The sequence below is a fragment of the Gallinula chloropus genome (assembly GCF_964237585.1).
Source record: "Gallinula chloropus genome assembly, chromosome: 2".
NCBI classification, from domain to species: domain Eukaryota; kingdom Metazoa; phylum Chordata; class Aves; order Gruiformes; family Rallidae; genus Gallinula; species Gallinula chloropus.
Genome location: NC_140086.1, coordinates 952,259 through 973,351, shown reverse-complemented (window position 1 = coordinate 973,351; position 21,093 = coordinate 952,259). Strand labels below are relative to the sequence as shown.

Here is a 21,093-nt window from a genome sequence, read left to right as displayed (position 1 = left end):
GGGGGGTGTTAGGAGAATTCCTGGACGAACTTGGTGTAGAAGGCGCTGAGCTTCTCCAGCAGCACCTGCAGCTTCTCAGCTGGGGGCAGGATGGTCATCCTGGGGTGGGGAGGGGAAAAGGAGGTTGGGACCAAGAGGGGGGGACACTCACACCACCCCCCAGCACCTCACATCACCCCCAAAGCCCAATCTGGACCCCCCACCCACCCAGCACCCACCCCATGGGGCAACCAAACCATCCTCACCCACAACCCCTGATACCCCCATGGGGACATTGGGTGGGGGGGTCAGGGAAGATGAGAGCAGGGATGGGTGGGGGGACACCACCCAACCCCTCGGCACCCCCCCAAAGCCCAGTCTGGACCCCCCACCCACCCAGCACCCACCCCATGGGGCAACCAAATCATCTTCACCCAAAACCCACCACACCTGATACCCCAATGGGGACATTGGGTGGGGGAAGCCAGGGAAGTGAAGACCAGGGATGGGTGGGGGGACACCACCCAACCCCTCAGCACCCCCCCAAAGCCCAATCTGGACCCCCCACCCAACCAGCACCCACCACATGGGGCAAACAAACCATCTGCACCCACCACCCCTGATACCCCAATGGGGACATTGGGTGGGGGGATCAGGGAGGCTGACAGCAGGGATGGGTGGGGGGACACCACCCAACCCCTCAGCACCCCCCCAAAGCCCAATCTGGACCCCCCCACCCACCCAGCACCCAACCCATGGGGCAACCAAATCATCTGCACCCAGCACCCCTGATACCCCCATGGGAACATTGGGTGGGGGGGCAGGGAAGGGTGGGGGGACACCACCCAACCCCCCCACACCACCCCCAGCACCCCACATCACCCCCAGTGCCCAATCTGAACCCCCCCCATCCACCCAGCACCCACCCCATAGGGCAACCAAACCATCTGCACCCAGCACCCCTGATACCCCCATGGGGACATTGGGTGGGGGGGAAAGGGAAGTGAAGACCAGGGATGGGTGGGGGGACATCACCCCCAACCCCCCAGCACCCCACATCACCCCCAATCCCCAATCTGTAACCACCACCCACCAAGCACCCACCCCATGGGGCAACCAAACCATCTTCACCCACCACCCCTGATACCCCCATGGGGGGGCTTGGGTGGGGGGACTCAGGGAGGCTGACAGCAGGGATGGGTGGGGGGACACCGCCCAACCCCTCAGCACCCCCCCCAAGGCCCAATCTGGACCCCTCACCCACCCAGCACCCACCCCATGGGGCAACCAAATCATCTGCACCCAGCACCCCTGATACCCCCATGGGGACATTGGGTGGGGGGGCAGGGAAGATGACACCAGGGATTGGTGGGGGGACACCACCCAACCCCCTCACACCACCCCCAGCACCCCACATCACCCCCAGTGCCCAATCTGAACCCCCCATCCACCCAGCACCCACCCCATGGGGCAACCAAACCATCTGCACCCAGCACCCCCAAGGAGGGGTTTTGGAGGGTGGGGGAGGAGCCCACACCCACATCCCCCCTCTGCCTGGCCCTCCCCCAACCCAGACCCCCACCCCCACCCCCCAGAACCCACCGGAAGTGGAAGGTGCCCTCGGCCTGGCCGAAGCCGCTGCCGGGCACCACGCAGATCCCTGTCTGCTCCAGCAGCCTCAGGCAGAAGAACATGTCAGGGGCCTGGCCCTGTGCCTGGGGAGGAGGGGGGTCAGCACCCAAATACATCCCAGCCCACCCCAAACCATCCCATCCCATCCCATCGCATCCCATCCCATCCCATCCCATCCCATCCCATCCCATCCCATCCCATCCCATCCCATCCCATCCCATCCCCATCCCTTCCCCTCCCCATCCCATCCCATCCCATCCCATCCCATCCCATCCCATCCCATCCCATCCCCATCCCCATCCCCATCCCCATCCCTTCCCCTCCCCATCCCATCCCATCCCATCCCATCCCATCCCCATCCCCATCCCCATCCCATCCCATCCCATCCCATCCCATCCCATCCCATCCTCATCCCCATCCCCATCCCCATCCCCATCTCCATCCCATCCCCAGCCCAGCCCAGCCCAGCCCATCCCCATCCCATCCCATCCCCATCCCATCCCCATCCCCATTCCCATCCCATCCCATCCCATCCCATCCCATCCCATCCCATCCCATCCCATCCCATCCCCATCCCATCCCATCCCCATCCCCATCCCCATCCCATCCCATCCCATCCCATCCCCATCCCATCCCCATCCCCATCCCCATCCCAATCCCATCCCCATCCCATCCCATGCCATCCCATCCCATCCCATCCCATCCTCATCCCCATCCCCATCCCCATCCCCATCCCCATCCCCATCCCCATCCCCATCCCTTCCCCTCCCCATCCCATCCCATCCCCATCCCCATCCCCATCCCCATCCCATCCCATCCCATCCCATCCCATCCCATCCCATCCCATCCTCATCCCCATCCCCATCCCCATCCCCATCCCCATCTCCATCCCATCCCCATCCCAGCCCAGCCCAGCCCATCCCCATCCCCATCCCATCCCATCCCATCCCATCCCCATCCCATCCCATCCCATCCCATCCCCATCCCCATCCCCATCCCCATCCCCATCCCATCCCATCCCATCCCATCCCATCCCATCCCATCCCATCCCATCCCATCCCATCCCATCCCCTGCTGCACCTGGGCAGCCGCGCGTGCGCGGGGCGGCAGCTCGATGCGGGGGAAGGAGTACATGGCTCCCTGCACGGGGTTGCAGTGGATCCCAGGGGTCCGGTTGAAGATCTCCTCAGTGAGCCGGGCCTTGTGCGCCAGGGCGCTGAGCACGGCCTGTCTCTCCTGCCAGGGAGCAGCTTGTCACAGCCCTCCACAGCCCAACGCATCCCACCCCATCCCAACACATCCCACCACATCCCAACACATCCCACCCCATCCCAACACATCCCATCCCATCCCATCAAATCCCATCCCATCCCCATCCCATCCCCATCCTATCCCATCCCACCCCATCCCCATCCCATCCCACCCCATCCCCATCCTATCCCATCCCATCCCACCCCACTCCCATCCCCATCCCATCCCATCCCCATCCCACCCCATCCCCATCCCATCCTCATCCCCATCCCCATCCCCAACCCCATCCCCATCCCCATCCCCATCCCCATCCCCATCCCATCCAAATCCCATCCCAATCCCATCCCCCTCACATCACATCCCATCCCATCCCCATCCCATCCCATCCCATCCCATCTCATCCCATCCCCATCCCCATCCCCATCCCCATCCCCATCCCCATCCCCATCCCATCCCATCCCATCCCCATCCCATCCCCATCCCCATCCCATCCCATCCCATCCCCATCCTCATACCACCCCATCCCATCCCATCCCTTCCCCATCCCATCCCATCCCCATCCCCATCCCCATCCCATCCCATCCCATCCCATCCCATTCCATCCCATCCTATCCCATCCCATCCCATCCCCATCCCATCCCATCCCATCCCATCCCATCCCTTCCCCATCCCCATCCCATCTCATCCCATCCCCATCCCATCCCATCCCATCCCATCCCATCCCATCCCATCCCATCCCATCCCCATCACCATCCCATCCCATCCCCATCCCATCCCATCCCCCTCCCCATCCCATCACCATCCCCATCCCATCCCATCCCCCTCCCCATCCCATCCCCATCCCCATCCCCATCCCATCCCATCCCATCCCATCCCCCCCCACCCCTCCGTACCTCCATGTACTGCTGATGGGACGGCTCCCCGGGCTGGGGGGGGTTCACCAGGGCGTCCAGCAGGATCTGGCCCGGCACCGGGGGGCACAGCCGCACCGACACCAACTTGGTCAACTGCTGCTTCACCTCGGGGTCCATGTTCACCACCTCCATGTAGCCACAGCGGAACCCACACCTGCTCAGGGCAACACAGGCTGGGGTGGGCACCCATGGGTGGACACCCCAGAAGGGCCTCGGAGATGGGGACCCATCCCATCCCCATCCCATCCCATCCCAGGTGGGACCCGTGGGTGGACACCCCAGAAGGGCCTCGGAGATGGGGACCCATCCCATCCCCATCCCATCTCAGGTGGGACCCGTGGGTGGAGACCCCAACAGGTCCTTGGAGATGGGCACCCATGGACAGGGTGGGACCCATGGGTGGAGACCCCAAAAGGGCTTTGGAGATGGGGACCCGTGGACAGGGTGGGACCCATGGGTTGGGGGCCCAAAAGAGCCTCAGAGATGGGGACCCATCCCATCCCCATCCCATCCCCATCCCATCCCCATCCCATCCCATCCCATCCCATCCCATCCCAGGTGGGACCCGTGGGTGGAGACCCCAACAGGTCCTTGGAGATGGGCACCCATGGACAGAGACACACAGGTGGGACCCATGGGTGGCGGCCCCAAAAAGGTCCTTGGAGATGGGCACCCATGGACAGGGACACATAGGGGACCCATGGGTGGAGATCCCAGAAGGGCCTCAGAGATGGGGACCTAGCCCATCCCCATCCCCATCCTTATCCCATCCCATGCCAGGTGGGACCCGTGGGTAGGGGGCCCAAAAGGTCCTTGGAGATGGGCACCCATGGACAGGGTGGGACCCATGGTTGGAGACCCCAAAAGGCCTCAGAAATGGGGACCCATGGACAGGGTGGGACCCATGGGTAGAGACCCCAAAAGGTCCTTGGAGATGGGAACCCATGGATAGGGTGGGACCCATGGGTGGGGGCCCAATAGGTCCTTGGAGATGGGGACCTGTGAACAGTGTGGGACTCATGGGTGGGGGGCCCAAAAGGACCTCGGAGATGGGCACCCATGGACAAGGTGGGACCCATGGATGGCGGGGTCCAAATGGTCCTTGGAGTTGGGAACCCATGGACAGGGTGGGACCCATGGGTGGAGACCCCAAAAGGGCTTTGGAGATGGGTACCCATGGATAGGGTGGGACCCATGGGTGGGGGGCCCAAAAGGTCCTTGGAGATGGACACCCATGGACAGGGTGGGACCCATGGGTGGAGACCCCAAAAGGTCCTTGGAGATGGGCACCCATGGACAGAGCGGGACCCATGGGTGGAGACCCCAAAAGGGCCTCAGAGATGGGTACCCATCCCATCCCCACCCCACCCCATTCCCAGCCCATCCCAGGTGGGACCCATGGGTGGAGACCCCAAAAGGTCCTTGGAGATGGGCATCCATGGACAGGGTGGGACCCATGGGTGGGGGGCCCAATAGGTCTTTGGAGATGGGCACCCATGGACAGGGTGGACCCATGGGTGGAGAACCCAAAAGGGCCTCAGAGATGGGAAACCGTGGATAGGGACACACAGGTGGCACCCATGGGTGGGGGGGGCGGTGATGGGGACCCGTGTATAAGAACCCATGGAGGGGTACCTACAGGTGGGACCCATGGGTGGAGACCCCACAAGGTCACACCACCATCCCAACCCCATGATGGCATCACCCCATGGCATCCACAAGATTGGTGGTATCACCATCCCAAAGCCATGGTGACATCACCATCTCAAAACCATGGCATCCACGAGGTTGGTGGCATCTCCATCCCAACCCCATAGTGTCCATAGGGAGGTGACATCTCCATCCCAACCCCATGATGGCATCTCCATCCCAACCCTATGGCATCCATGAGGTGGTGGCATGACCATGCGAACCCCCATGGTGTCCATGGGGAGGTGACATCTCCATCCCAACCCCATGATGGCATCTCCATCCCAACCCCATGGTGTCCATGGGGAGGTGGCATCCCCATCCCAACCCCATGATGGCATTACCATCCCAACCCTGTGGTGTCCATGGGGAGGTGACATCACCATCCCAACCCCATGATGGCATCACCATCTCAACCTTGTGGCATCCACGAGGTTGGTGGCATCCCCACCCCCAACCCCATGGTGGCATCACCATCCCAACCCCATGGTGTCCATGGGGAGGTGGCATCCCCATCCCAACCCCATGATGGCATCACCATCCCAACCCTAAGGCATCCATGAGGTGGTGGCATCCCCATCCCAACCCCCATGGTGTCCATGTGGTGGTGGCATCACCATCCCAACCCCATGATGGCATCTCCATCCCAACCCAATGGTGTCCATGGGGAGGTGGCATCCCCATCCCAACCCCATGATGGCATTACCATCCCAACCCTGTGGTGTCCATGGGGAGGTGACATCACCATCCCAGCCCTGTGGTATCCATGAGGTGGTGGCATCTCCATCCCAACCCCATGATGGCATCTCCATCCCAACCCCATGGTGTCCATGGGGAGGTGGCATCCCCATCCCAACCCCATGATGGCATCACCATCCCAACCCTGTGGTGTCCATGGGGAGGTGGCATCACCATCCCAACCCTGTGGTATCCACGAGGTTGGTGGCATCCCCACCCCAAACCCATGGTGGCATCCCCATCCCAACCCTGTGGTGTCCATGGGGAGGTGACATCCCCATCCCAATCCCATGATGGCATCTCCATCCCAACCCCATGATGGCATCTCCATCCCAACCCCATGATGGCTTCACCATCCCAAACCCATGGTGTCCATGGGGAGGTGACATCTCCATCCCAACCCCATGATGGCATCTCCATCCCAACCCCATGATGGCATCTCCATCCCAACCCTATGGCATCCATGAGGTGGTGGCATCCCCATCCGAACCCCCATGGTGTCCATGGGGAGGTGACATCTCCATCCCAACCCCATGATGGCATCTCCATCCCAACCCCATGATGGCATCTCCATCCCATCCCTATGGCATCCATGAGGTGGTGGCATCCCCATCTGAACCCCCATGGTGTCCATGGGGAGGTGGCATCTCCATCCCAACCCCATGATGGCATCTCCATCCCAACCCCATGGTGTCCATGGGTTGGTGGCATCACCATCCCAACCCCATGATGGCATCACCATCCCAACCCCATGGTCTCCATGAGGAGGTGGCATCACCATCCCAGCACCATGATGGCATCACCATCCCAACCCCATGGTGTCCATGGGGAGGTCACATCCCCACCCCAACCCCTGTCACCCACGAACCGGTGGCATCCCCATCCCAACCCTTGGACCCTCCATCCCTCCCCATCCCTACTGAGGTCCCCACGACCCGTGTGACCCCGTGTCCCCCCCTCCTGGGGGTGCCAGGGGTGGGGTGTGGTGTGGTGGGACTCACTCTCCCATGAAGCCCTTGGAGATGGAGTGGAAGGAGGCCAGCTCCACCACCTCCGAGTAGGGCGGCCCCATCTCCATCAGCACCTTCTTGAAGGAGTGGAAGGCAGAACCCTCGGCGTAGACGTTGTCCTGGTACACCTGGGGGGGGGATACAGGGGTTGGGGCACTGGGGTCCCCCCTGGGATGGGTGGGGGGCACCCTGAGGGTCCCACTCACCTCATCAGCCATGAGGAAGAGCTTCTCCTCGTAGGCGAACTTGATCACCTCCTCGATGCACTCGCGGCTCTGGACCTGGCCTGGGGGGGTCGAGGGGGACAGGGGGGGTCATGGGGTGCTGGTATGGGGGTGGGGGACTAGTCTGGGTGGGAATTGGGGTGCCCAGTCCCAGAACTGGACAAATGCTGGGGTGCCCAGTTCCGGTACTGGGTGGGAATTGGGGTGCCCAGTTCCAATACTGTGTGGGAATTGGGGTGCCCAGTCCCAGGACTGGTCAAATGTTGGGGTGCCAAGTCCCAGTACTGGGTGGGTTTTGGGGTCCCCAGTCCCACTACTGTGTGGGAGTTGGGGAGCCCAGTTCCAATACTGTGTGGGAATTGGGTTGCCCAGTTCCAGTACTGGGTGGGAATTGGGGAGCCCAGTTCCAATACTGGGTGGGAATTGGGGAGCTCAGTCCCAGGACTGGGTGGGAATTGGGGTGCCCAGTCCCAGTACTGGGTGGGAACTGGGGAGCCCATTTCCACTACTGGGTGGGAATTGGGGTGCCCAGTCCCAGGACTGGGCAAATGTTGGGTTGCCCAGTTCCAATACTGGGTGGGAACTGGGGAGCCCAGTTCCACTACTGGGTGGGAATTGGGAGGCACAGTTCCAGTACTGGGTGGGAATTGGGGTGCCCAGTCCCAGGACTGGTCAAATGTTGGGTTGCCCAGTTCCAGTACTGGGTGGGAATTGGGGTGCCCAGTCCCAGTACTGTGTGGGAGTTGGGGTGCCCAGTTCCAATACTGGGTGGGAATTGGGGTGCCCAGTCCCAGGACTGGTCAAATGTTGGGTTGCCCAGTTCCAGTACTGGGTGGGAATTGGGGTGCCAAATCCCATCACTGGGTGGGTTTTGGGGAGCCCAGTCCCAGTATTGGGTGGGAATTGGGGTGCCCAATCCCCTCCATCCCCCCCCAGGGTCCCCTGGGGATCGCCTCCATCACCCCCCGGGGATCCCCCGGGGATCGCCTCCATCCCCCCCCAGGATTCCCCCGGGATCCCCCCATCCCTTCCCCAGGGTTCCCCCGGGGACCCCCCCATCCCCTCCCCAGAGATGCCCTGGGGATCCTCTCCATCCCCACCTGGGATGGGATGGGGATGGGGATGGGGATGGGGATGGGATTGGGATGGGATGGGATGGGATGGGATGGGATGGGATGGGATGGGATGGGATGGGGATGGGGATGGGATGGGATGGGATGGGATGGGGATGGGATTGGGATGGGGATGGGATGGAATGGGATGGGATGGGATGGGGATGGGGATGGGATTGGGATGGGGATGGGATGGGATGGGATGGGATGGGATGGGATGGGATGGGATGGGATGGGATGGGATGGGGGATGGGATGGGATGGGGATGGGCATGGGGATGGAGATGTGATGGGATGGGGATGGGGATGGGATGGGGAAGGGGATGGGGATGGGATGGGGATGGGATGGGGATGGGATGGGATGGGATGGGGATGGGATGAGATGGGCATGGGATGGGATGGGGATGGGGTTGGGGATGGGATGGGGATGGGATGGGATGGGGATGGGGATGGGGATGGGATGGGGATGGGATGGGGATGGGATGGGATGGGAATGGGATGGGGAAGGGAATGGGGATGGGATGAGATGGAGATGGGGATGGGATGGGATGGGGATGGGGATGGGATGGGGATGGGATGCGGATGGGGATGGGGATGGGGATGGGGATGGGGATGGGGATGAGATGGGGACGGGATGGGGATGGGGTTGGGGATCCCCGGGGGAACCCCTCCATCCCCCCTGGGATTCCCCCGGGGATCCCCCCACCACCCCTTGGGGATCCCCCCCGGGGTTTCCCCGCCCCTCACCGGTGGGGTTGCCGGGGTTGATGACGCAGAGCACGCGGGGGTCGCAGCGCCCCCTCCCCTCCTGCAGCGCCCGGCGCAGCTCCGCCGCCTCCAGCGCCCAGGCGCGGGCCTCGGCCAGGTGGTACCGCAGCGGCTCCGCCCGCAGCTCCGCCAGCGCCGCCCCGTAGAGCGGGTACTGGGGCACCGGCACCAGCACCCCCGTGCGCCCCGCGCCGCTGCCCCGCACCAGCAGCCGCAGCAGCGTCTGGGTGGGGAGGGGATGGGATGGGATGGGATGGGATGGGATGGGATGGGATGGGATGGGGATGGGGATGGGATGGGGTGGGGTGGGATGGGATGGGATGGGATGGGATGGGATGAGAATGGGATGGGGATGGGGATGGGGATGGGATGGGATGGGATGGGATGGGATGGGATGGGATGGGGATGGGATGGGATGGGAATGGGGATGGGGATGGGATGGGATGGGAGGGGGATGGGGATGGGATGGGATGGGGATGGGATGGGATGGGATGGGATGGGATGGGGATGGGGATGAGGATGGGATGGGATGGGATGGGATGGGATGGGATGGGATGGGATGGGATGGGGATGGGATGGGATGGGATGGGATGGGGATGGGATGGGGATGGGATGGGATGGGATGGGGATGGGGATGAGGATGGGATGGGATGGGATGGGATGGGATGGGATGGGATGGGATGGGGATGGGATGGGGATGGGGTGGGATGGGATGGGATGGGATGGGATGGGATGGGATGGGATGGGATGGGATGGGATGGGATGGGATGGGATGGGGATGGGGATGGGGATGGGATGGGGATGGGATGGGGATGGGATGGGGATGGGATGGGGATGGGATGGAGATGGGATGGGATGGGGATGGGGATGGGGATGGGGATGGGATGGGGATGGGATGGGGATGGGATGGGGATGGGATGGGGATGGGATGGGATGGGGATGGGGATGGGGATGGGGATGGGATGGGGATGGGGATGGGATGGGATGGGGATGGGATGGAGATGGGATGGGGAGAGGAGATGGGGGATAAAGAGGTGGGGGGTGGGGTGTGGAGAGGTGGGGATGGGGGGAGGAGGGGGTGAGAAGGGGGGGGATGGGGAGGACATAGGGGGATGAGGGGGATGATGAGTGGGATGATGAGTGGGGGGGAAAGAGAGGGGATGGGGGGATGTTGGAATGTTGGAGCGGGGGGGATTGGAGGGGAGGGAGGATGTGGGGGGAGGGGGGGCAGAAAGAGGAGATGGGGCGGGGGATGGGGGGAGAGGGGGTAGAGAGGGTGGGGGGAGGTGGGATGGGGAAAGGGGATGGGGGATGTTGGTGGGGGGATGAAGAGGGGAAGGGGAGTGGGGGGTAGAGAGGATGGGGGGTGGGGGGCAAGTGGGGGGATGGGGGTGTGGGGAGAGGGGTTGGGGGGCAGGAAGAGGGGACAGGAGGGGAGTAGAGATGGGAGAGGGGACAGAGAGAGACCATTGTGAGTGTGGGGACGGTACAGGGACACCCAGCTGTGGGGACAAAGGGACATGGGGACAGAGGGACATGGGGACACCCAGCCATGGGGACAGAGGGACATGGGGAGACAGAGGGACATGGGGACAGATGGACATGGGGACACCCAGCCATGGGGACAGACAGACATGGGGACACCCAGCCATGGGGACAGAGGGACATGGGGAGACAGAGGGACATGGGGACACCCAACCAGGGGGACAGACAGACATGGAACACGGGATACTGGGAGTACTGGGAGCACTGGGGGTACTGGGGATACTGGGGGCACTGGGGACACTGGGGGCACTGGGAGTACTGGGGCCACTGGGGGCACTGGGGGTACTGGTGACAGGGGGGTACTGAGGACACTGGGGACACTGGGGGTACTGGGGACAGGGGTGTACTGAGGACACTGGGGACACTGGGGGCCACCCAGCCATGGGGACAGAGGGACATGGGGACCCTGGCTCTGGGGACAGATGGACATGGTGACACCCAGCCATGAGGCCACCTGGCCGTGGGGACAGACAGACATGAGGACCCCCAGCCATGGGGACAGGGGGACATGAGGAGTCCTGGTTGTGGGGACAGAGGGACATGGGGACAGATGGACATGGGGACACCCAGCCATGGGGACCCCTGGCTATGGGGACAGAGGGACACGGGGACCCCTGGTGGTGGGGACCCCCAGCCACGGGGACATTGGGACATGGGGTGACAGAGGGACATGGGGACCCCCAGCCATGGGCACAGAGGGACATGAGGAGTCCTGGTTGTGGGGACAGAGGGACATGGGGACCCCCAGCCATGGGGACCCCTGGCCATGGGGACAGAGGGACATGGGGAGACAGAAGGACATGGGGACCCCCAGCCATGGGGACAGAGGGACGTGGGGACAGAGGGACATGGGGACCCCCAGCCATGGGGACAGAGGGACACAGGGACAGAGGGACACGGTGCCACCCACACAGCCCCCCCCAGCCGTGGTGCCACCACATGCCCACATCCATCACCAGGCACAGGGCGCTGTCCCAGCCCCTTGGGGACACCGTTGGGGACACTCCATCCCTGACACCACACCCCCCCTACTCCCCCCTCACCCTCCCACCCTCACCCCACCCCCACCTTGGCACCATCCACCCCGGGTGCCGGCGCCAAGGGCGGCACAAAGGTCCCTTTGTGGTCACCCGCCGTGGGAACAGGGACAGGGATAGAGGCAGGGACAGGGGGGTTGGGGACACTCTGCCACCCTCCTGTGTCCCCTCCAGCCTTTGTCCTCACCACGATGGCGTCGCTGGCGCCGGTGGAGAGGAAGATGTCCTGAGCTCTGGCGGCGACGCCGTCGCGCCGCTCGATGAACCGCGCCACGTCCTCGCGCACCAGCTCGATGCCGGGGCTGGCGCTGTAGGCACCTGGTGAAGAGGGGACAGCAGGTGACAAGACAGGTGACACAGGGACATCATTCAACCTCCATAACCCCCCCTGTCCTCAAAAAGCCACCTCAAACCCTCCCCTTCCTCATCAAAGGACTCACCGGCGCTCTGCCCGGCGCACGCGGCCAAGAGCCGGCGCGCTCGGGCTTTGGCGTCCTCAGGGAAGGAGGACACGGCCAGGAGCTCGGGGTACAGGCACAGGGATGTCACCTAAGGGTGGGGACAGGGGTTGGGGACATGGTGGGCCCCTCCCTGGGCCAGCCCTGGGCTGAGGAAGGGGAATGGGGGGGGATGAGGGGGGTACCTGGCGCAGGAAGGTGATGGGTCGCTGGCCCATGGCGTGGGCGTCGCCGATGTTGGCCTTGATCACCTCGGTGAAGGGCTTGGGGACACCCTGAGGGGGGGGACATGGGGACAGAGGGGTGGAGGAGGGGATGTGAGGACACCCTGGAGACATCCTGGGGACATGGGGACATCCTGGGAGGGGGGGACACGGGGACAGAGGGGTGGAGATGGGGATGTGGGGACACCCTGGGGACATGGGGACACCCTGAGGGGGGGGACATGGGGACAGAGGGGTGGAGGTGGGGATGTGGGGACACCCTGGGGACGTGGGGACATCCTGGGGACGTGGGGACACCAGGACACCAGGATGGAGATGGGGACTAAGGGCATGGGGACACCCTGGGGACACCCTGGGGGGTGGGGACATGGGGACAGAGGCGTGGAGGTGGGGATGTGGGGACACCCTGGGGACGTGGGGACACCAGGACACCAGGATGGAGATGGGGACTAAGGGCATAGGGACACCCTGGGGTGATGGGGACACTGGGATGGAGATGGGGACACTGGGATGGAGATGGGGACATGGGGACACCCTGGGGACATGGGGACACCCTGAGGGGGGGACATGGGGACAGAGGGGTGGAGGTGGGGATGTGGGGACACCCTGGGGACATGGGGACACCCTGAGGGGGGGGACATGGGGACAGAGGGGTGGAGGTGGGGATGTGGGACACCCTGGGGACATGGGGACACCCTGAGGGGGGGGACATGGGGACAGAGGGGTGGAGGTGGGGATGTGGGACACCCTGGGGGACACACGGGAACAATGGGATGGAGATGAGGATGTGGGGACACCCTGGGGACGTGGGGACATCCTGGGGACGTGGGGACACCGGGACACCAGGATGGAGATGGGGACACAGGGACATGGGGACACCCTGGGGTGATGGGGACACTGGGATGGAGATGGGGACACTGGGATGGAGATGGGGACATGGGGACACCCTGGGGACACAGGGACAGAGGGGTGGAGGTGGGGATGTGGGACACCCTGGGGACATCCTGGGGACATGGGGACATCCTGGGAGGGGGGGACACGGGGACAGAGGGGTGGAGATGGGGATGTGGGGACACCCTGGGGACATGAGGACACCCTGGGGTGATGGGGACACTGGGATGGAGATGGGGACATGGGGACACCCTGGGGGGGACACACGGGGACAGAGGGTTGGGGGTGGGGATGTGGGACACCCTGGGGACATGGGGACACCCTGGGGACACAGGGACATGGGGAGACCCTGGGGGGGACACAGGGACAGAAGGTTGGGGGTGGGGATGTGGGGACACCCTGGGGACACCCTGGGGATGACATGGGGACACCAGGATGGAGATGGGGACGGGGACACCAGGACAGGGGGACACGGGGTGACAGGGGGACAGGGGGACACCAGGACATGGGGACAGGGGGGACACGGGAGGACAGGGGGACGGGGGGACAGGGGGACACCAGGACATGGGGACAGGGGGACACACGGGGGACACTGTGGGACAGGGGGACACCAGGACACGGGGACAGGGGGGACAGGGGGACACCAGGACAGGGGGACAGGGGGGACGGGGGGGACAGGGGGGACAGGGGGACACCAGGACAGGGGGACAGGGGGGACAGGGGGACAGGGGGACACCAGGACACGGGGACAGGGGGGACAGGGGGGGACGGGGGGGGACACCGGGGGGGACACGGGGGGGACACAGGGGGTCGGGGCTGGGGGTGACACCAACAACCCAGCACTGGCCTCAGCCCAGGATCCTGTGCTGGGGACACTGGGGATACTGGGGATACTGGGGATACTGGGCACTGGGGGCACTGGGGACACTGGGGACAAGGGATACTGGGTGTACTGAGGATACTGGGGACAGTGGGGACACTGGGGACACTGGGGGCACTGGGGGTACTGGAGACAGGGGGTTACTGAGGACACTGAGGACACTGGGGGCACTGGGGGCACAGGGGGCACTGGGGACACTGGGGACACTGGGGACACTGGGGGCACTGGGGGCACAGGGGGCACTGGGGACACTGGGGATACTGGGGACACTGGGGGCACTGGGAGTACTGGGTACACTGGGAACACGGGATACTGGGAGTACTGAGGATACTGGTGACACTGGGGGCACTGGGGACATGGGATACTGGGGGTACTGGGGACAGTGGGAACATGGGATACTGGGAGTACTGAGGATACTGGTGACACTGGGGGCACTGGGGGCACTGGGGGCACTGGGGACACGGGATACTGGGGGTACTGGGTACACTGGGGGCACTGGGGGCACTGGAGACAGGGGGGTACTGAGGACACTGGGGACACTGGGAGCACTGGGAATACTGGGGATACTGGGGGCACTGGGGGCACAGAGGGCAATGGGGGCACTGGGGACACTGGGGACACGGGATACTGGGCACTGGGGGCACTGGGAGCACTGGGGATACTGGGGACACTGGGGGCACGGGATACTGGGGGTACTGGGGACACTGGGAACACGGGATACTGGGAGCACTGAGGATACTGGGGACACTGGGGGCACTGGGGGCACTGGGGGTACTGGAGACAGGGGGTGGAACTGAGGACACAGGGTACTGGGAGCACTGGGGACACTGGGAGTACTGGGGGCACTGGGGATACTGGGGGCACTGGGAGTACTGGGGGCACTGGGGGTACTGGGGACACTGGGGATACTGGTTATACTGGGGACAGGGGGGCACTGGGATATCCACATCCCCCACCAGGCACCCTCAGTGCCCCCCCAGCACCCAAAGGTGCCCCCAGTGTGCCCCATAGTGCCCCCCCCCAGCACCCAGGACCCCCTCAGCACCCAAAGGTGCCCCCCCAGGTGCCCCCCCAGCACCCAAAGGTGCCCCCAGCACGCAAAGGTGCCCCCCCGACGCCCCCCCCCAGGACCCAAAGTTGCCCCCAGCACCCAAAGGTGCCCCACCAGGTGCCCCCCCCAGCACCCAAAGGTCTCCCCAGCACCCAAAGGTGCCCCCCAGGACCCAAAGGTGCCCCCCCAGGTGCCCCCCCCAGGACCCAAAGTTGCCCCCAGCACCCAAAGGTGCCCCTCCAGGTGCCTCCCCAGCACCCAAAAGTCTCCCCAGCACCCAAAGGTGCCTCCCCAGGTGCCCCCCCAGCACCCAAAGGTCTCTCCAGCATCCAAAGGTGCACCCCCGATGCCCCTCAGTACCCAAGAGTCCCCCCAGCACCCAAAGGTGCCCCCCCAGGTGCTCCCCCAGCACCCAAAGGTGCCCCCCAGGACCCCCCCAGCACCCAAAGGTCTCCCCAGCACCCAAAGGTGCCCCCCAGCACCCAAAGGTGCCCCCCAGGTGCCCCCCCAGCACCCAAAGGTGCCCCCCCGATGCCCCCCCCAGCACCCAAAGGTGCCCCCCCAGGTTCCCCCCCAGCACCCAAATGTGCCCCCAGCACCCAAAGGTGCCCCCCCGATGCCCCCTCAGCACCCAAGTGTTCCCCCAGCACCCAAAGGTGCCCCCCAGGTGCCCCCCCAGCACCCAAAGGTCTCCCCAGCACCCAAAGGTGACCCCCCCAGGTGCCCCCCCAGCACCCAAAGGTCTCCCAAGCACCCAAAGGTGCCCCCCAGGTGCCCCCCCAGCACCCAAAGGTCTCCCAAGCACCCAAAGGTGACCCCCCCAGGTGCCCCCCCATCACCCAAAGGTCTCCCCAGCACCCAAAGGTGCCCCCCAGGACCCCCACATCACCCAAAGGTGCCCCCCCCAGGTGCCCCCCCCGCGCCGGGGCCGGGTGCCAGGGACAGGCTGTGCCCAGTGCCGGCACCCTGCCCCCACCCATGGGTGCGGGGGGGGGAGGGGGGGGATGTGGGCGCTGGGACCCCCCCATGGGACACCCCACCCCCGGGTTGGGGTGCTGGGGGTCTGCAAAGGGTGGGGGGGAGGGTGCTGGGGGGGGATTTGGGGTCCCAGGGGGGTTTCCCGGGGGGGTTTCCCGGGGGGGGTGTCCCAAGGGTGACGTGGTGCTGGGACAGGGCACCCGCGGTGGGTGCTGGGTGCTGGGGGGGGCGGGGGGGGCACCTGGGGCTGGGGGGGTTCTGGGGGGGGTCCCTGGGTGCTGGGGGGGCACCTGGGTGCTTGGGGTAGTCCTGGGGGGGGGGGTCCTGGGTGCTTGGTGGGGTCCTGGGGGGGGGGTCCATGGGTGTTGGGGGGGTCCTGGGTGCTTTGGGGGGTCCTGGGTGCTTGGGGGGATCCTGGGGGGCGTCCATGGGTGTTGAGGGGGTCCTGGGGGGGGTCCCTGGGTGCTGGGGGGGTCCACGGGTGCTGGGGGGATCCCTTGGGTGCTTGGAGGGGTCCTGGGGGTGGGGGGTCCATGGGTGTTGGGGGGGTCCTGGGTGCTTGGGGGTGTCCTGGGGGGGGTCCCTGGGTGCTGGGGGGGCACCTGGGTGCTTGGGGGTGTCCTGGGGGAGGGGGGGTCCTGGGGGGGAGTCCCTGGGTGCTTGGGGGCACCTGGGTGCTTGGGGGTCCTGGGGGGTGGTCCCTGGGTGCTAGGGGGGCACCTGGGTGCTTGGGGGTGTCCTGGGTGCTGGGGGGGCACCCGAGTGCTTGGGGGTGTCCTGGGGGGGGTCCCTGGGTGCTTGGGGGGGTCCTCGGGGGGGGGCGGTCCATGGGTGCTGGGGAGGTCCCTTAGGTGCTTGGAGGGGTGCTGTGGGGGGTCCATGGGTGTTGGGGGGGGTCCCTTGGGTGCTTGGAGGGGTCCTGGGGGGGGTCCATGGGTGTTGGGGGGGTCCTGGGGGGGGGTGTCCCTGGGTGCTAGGGGGGCACCTGGGTGCTTGGGGGTGTCCTGGGTGGGGTGTCCCTGGGTGCTGGGGGGGATCCTGGGGGGGGATGCCTGGGTGCTGGGGGGTCCCTGGGTGTTTGTGGGGGTCCTGGGTGGGGTCCCTGGGTGCTGGGGGAGTCCTGGGTGCTGGGGGGTCCCTGGGTGTTTGTGGGGGTCCTAGGGGGGGTCCCTGCGTGCTTGGGGGGTCCTGGGGGGGTCCCTGGGTGCTGGGGGGTCCCTGGGTGTTTGTGGGGGTCCTGGGTGGGGTCCCTGGATGCTGGGGGAGTCCTGGGTGCTTGGGGGGTCCTGGGGGGGTCCCTGCGTGCTGGGGGGTCCCTGGGTGCTTGGGGGGGTGCTGTGGGGGGTCCACGGGTGCTGGGGGGGTCCCTTGGATGCTTGGAGGGGTCCTGGGGGTGGGGGGTCCATGCGTGTTGGGGGGGTCCTGGGTGCTTGGGGATGTCCTGGGGGGGGTCCCTGGGTGCTGGGGGGGCACCTGGGTGCTTGGGGGTGTCCTGGGGGAGGGGGGGTGGTCCTGGGTGCTGGGGGGGCACCTGGGTGCTTGGGGGGGTCCTGGGTGGGGTCCCTGGGTGCTGGGGGAGTCCTGGGTGCTTGGGGGGTCCTGGGGGGGTCCCTGGGTGCTGGGGGGTCCCTGGGTGTTTGTGGGGGTCCTGGGGGGGGTCCCTGGGTGCTGGGGGAGTCCTGGGTGCTTGGGAGGTCCTGGGGGGGGGGTCCCTGGGTGCTGGGGAGGGGGCGTCACCAGGGCTGGGGGGGGGTCCACAGGGGCACCTTTGGGTGCTGGGGATGCCCAGTCTGAGGGTGCGGGGGGGGATCCCCAGTTTAGGGGTGCCCGAGGGGGTCCCGGGGGGTTTCCCCGGTCAAGGTGCCCCGGTAGTTCCGGGGGGGGCGCTCAGGGGGGGTCCGGGTGGCTCTCGAGGGGGGTCCCGGTGGCTCCCGGGGGGGGTCCCGAGGGGGTCCCGGTGGCTTTTGGGGGGGTCCCGGGGGGTTCCCGGGGGGTTTCCCCAGTCAAGGTGCCCCGGTGGCTCCCGGTGGCTCCCGGGGGGGTCCCGGTGTCTCCCGGTGTCTCCCGGAGGGGGGTCCCGGTGGCTCCCGGGGGGGTCCCGGTGGCTCTCGGGGGGGGTCCCTCGGGGGTCCCGGGGGGTTTCCCAGGTCAAGGTGCCCTGGTGGCTCCCGGTGGCTCCCGAGAGGGTCCCGGGGAGGTCCCGGGGGGGTCCCGGAGGCTCTCGGGGGGGGTCTCGCGGGGGTCCTGAGGGGTTTCCCAGGTCAAGGTGCCCCGGTGACTCCCGAGGGTGTCCCGGCGGCTTTTGGGGGGGTCCCGCGGGGGTCCCGAGGGGTTTCCCCGGTCAAGGTGCCCCGGTGGCTCCTGGGGGGGTCCCCAGTGACTCCCGAGGGGGTCCCGGGGGGGGTCCCGGGGGGGTCCCGGGGGGTTTCCCAGGTCAAGGTGCCCCGGTGGGGTGCCCCGGTGGCTCCCGGAGGGGGGGTCCCGGTGGCTCCCGGGGGGGGTCCCAGGGGGGTCCCGCGGGGGTCCCGGGGGGGGTCCCGGCGGCTTTTGTGGGGGGTCCCTCGGGGGTCCCGGGGGGTTCCCAGGTCAAGGTGCCCCGGTGTCTTCCGGGGGGGGTCCCGGCGGCTTTTGGGGGGGTCCCGGTGGCTCCCGGGGGGGTCCCGGGGGGGGGTCCCGGTGGCTTTTGGGGGGGTCCCGGGGGGATTCCCAGGTCAAGGTGCCCCGGTGGCTCCCGGGGGGGTCCAGGGGGGGTCCCCGGTGACTCCCGAGGGGGTCCCGGGGGGGGTCCCGGGGGGATTCCCAGGTCAAGGTGCCCCGGTGGTCCCGGTGGCTCCCGGAGGGGGGGGTCGCAGTGGCTCCCGGGGGGGGTGCCGGGGGGGTCTCGGCAGCTTTTGGGGGGGGTCCCGCGGGGGTCCCGGAAGGTTTCCCAGGTCAAGGTGCCCCGGTGTCTCCCAGGGGGGTGCCGGTGGCTCCCGGGGGGGGTCCCGGCGGCTTTTGGGGGGGGTCCCGGCGGCTTTTGGGGGGGGTCCCGGGGCGGTCCCGGGGGGAATCCCGGGGGCTTTTGGGGGGGTCCCGGGGGGATTCCCAGGTCAAGGTGCCCCGGTGGCTCCCGGTGGCTCCCGGGGGGGTCCCAGGGGGGTCCCGCGGGGGTCCCGGGGGGGGTCTCGGCGGGGGTCCCGGGGGGGTTCCCAGGTCAAGGTGCCCCGGTGTCTTCCGGGGGGGGGGTCCCGGGGGGGGGTCCCGGTGGCTTTTGGGGGGGTCCTGGGGGGATTCCCAGGTCAAGGTGCCCCGGTGGCTCCCGGAGGGGGGGTCCCAGTGGCTCCCGGGGGGGTCCCGGTGGCTCCCGGTGGCTCCCGGGGGGGTCCCGGCGGCTTTTGGGGGGGGGTCCCTCGGGAGTCCCAGGGGGATTCCCAGGTCAAGGTGCCCCGGTGTCTCCTGTGGGGGTGTCTCCCGGTGCCGGGGGGGGTCTCCCGGTGCCGGGGGGGGGGTTTACCTGCCGCAGCTCCCGCTCCAGCTCCAGGGCGCGGGTGACGATGGGGCCCCGCACCGCGTACTCCACCTGCCGCACCGCCGGGTTCATGGTGTCCAGGGTCAGCACCGGCCCCCGCCGCCCCCCGGGGCCCGACCCCTCCGGTACCGGGTCCGGCACCGGGAGCGGGACCGAGCCCGGTCCCTTCGCAGCCGCCGCCATGGTCCGTCCGACCGGGAGCCTGAGGGGCCGGAGCGGCCTCAGCGACAGCATCCAAACCGCACCCCCCGCCCCCCCCCCAACCCCCCTCCGCCTCCCGGGGTACCGGATCCGCCACCGGCAACCGGCTGCGCAGCGCACACACCCGGCCCCAGGCGCCACGGCACCGCCCCGGGGCAACGGGCACCGGGGGCTGGCACCGGGGGCAACGGGCAATGGGCACCGGGAACCGGCACCGCCCCGGGGCAACGGGCAGAGGGAACCGGGGGCTGGCACCGGGGGCAACGGGCACCCGGGAACCGGCACCGCCCCGGGGCAACGGGCAGAGGGAACCGGGAACCGGCACCGCCCCGGGGCAATGGGCAGAGGGAACCGGGAACCGGCACCGCCCCGGGGCAATGGGCAGAGGGGACCGGGGGCTGGGACCGGGGGCAACGGGCAATGGGCACCGGGAACCGGCACCGCCCCGGGGCAACGGGCAGAGGGAACCGGGGGGTGGTACCGGGGGCAACGGGCAATGGGCACCGGGAACCGGGGACCGGCACCGCCCCGGGGCAACGGGCACCGGGAACCGGGGGGTGGTACCGGGGGCAACGGGCAATGGGCACCGGGGGCTGGCACCGGGGGCAACGGGCACCGGGGACCGGGAACCGGCACCGCCCCGGGGCAATGGGCAGAGGGAACCAGGGGGTGGCACCGGGGGCAATGGGCACCGGCACCGCCCCGGGGCAACGGGCAGTGGGCACCGGGAACCGGCACCGCCCCGGGGCAATGGGCAGAGGGGACCGGGGGGTGGTACCGGGGGCAACGGGCACCGGAGACCGGCACCGCCCTGGGGGCAACGGGCAGAGGGGACCGGGGGCAACGGGCACCGGGAACCGGCACCGCCCCGGGGCAACGGGCAGAGGGGACCGGGGGCTGGTACCGGGGACCGGGAACCGGCACCGCCCCGGGGGGCACTGGGGACTGGTACCGGGGGCAATGGGCACCGGGAACCGGCACCGTCCTGGGGGCAACGGGTAGAG

General features: G+C 67.3%; 1 protein-coding gene across 1 annotated transcript; it reads right to left on the bottom strand.

Annotated features, from left to right (window-relative positions):
• Positions 1-4: 4 nt before the first annotated feature.
• GPT (glutamic--pyruvic transaminase) lies at positions 5-20,122 on the bottom strand (the record flags this gene model as incomplete). Its single annotated transcript, XM_084260478.1, has 11 exons — positions 5-99; positions 1,582-1,694; positions 2,692-2,847; positions 3,756-3,930; positions 7,205-7,341; positions 7,420-7,499; positions 9,296-9,539; positions 12,086-12,216; positions 12,339-12,447; positions 12,542-12,631; positions 19,874-20,122. 11 exons carry the CDS (start codon positions 20,120-20,122, stop codon positions 9-11), a joined length of 1,575 nt encoding a protein of 524 aa, XP_084116604.1. The 3' UTR covers positions 5-8.
• Positions 20,123-21,093: the final 971 nt, after the last annotated feature.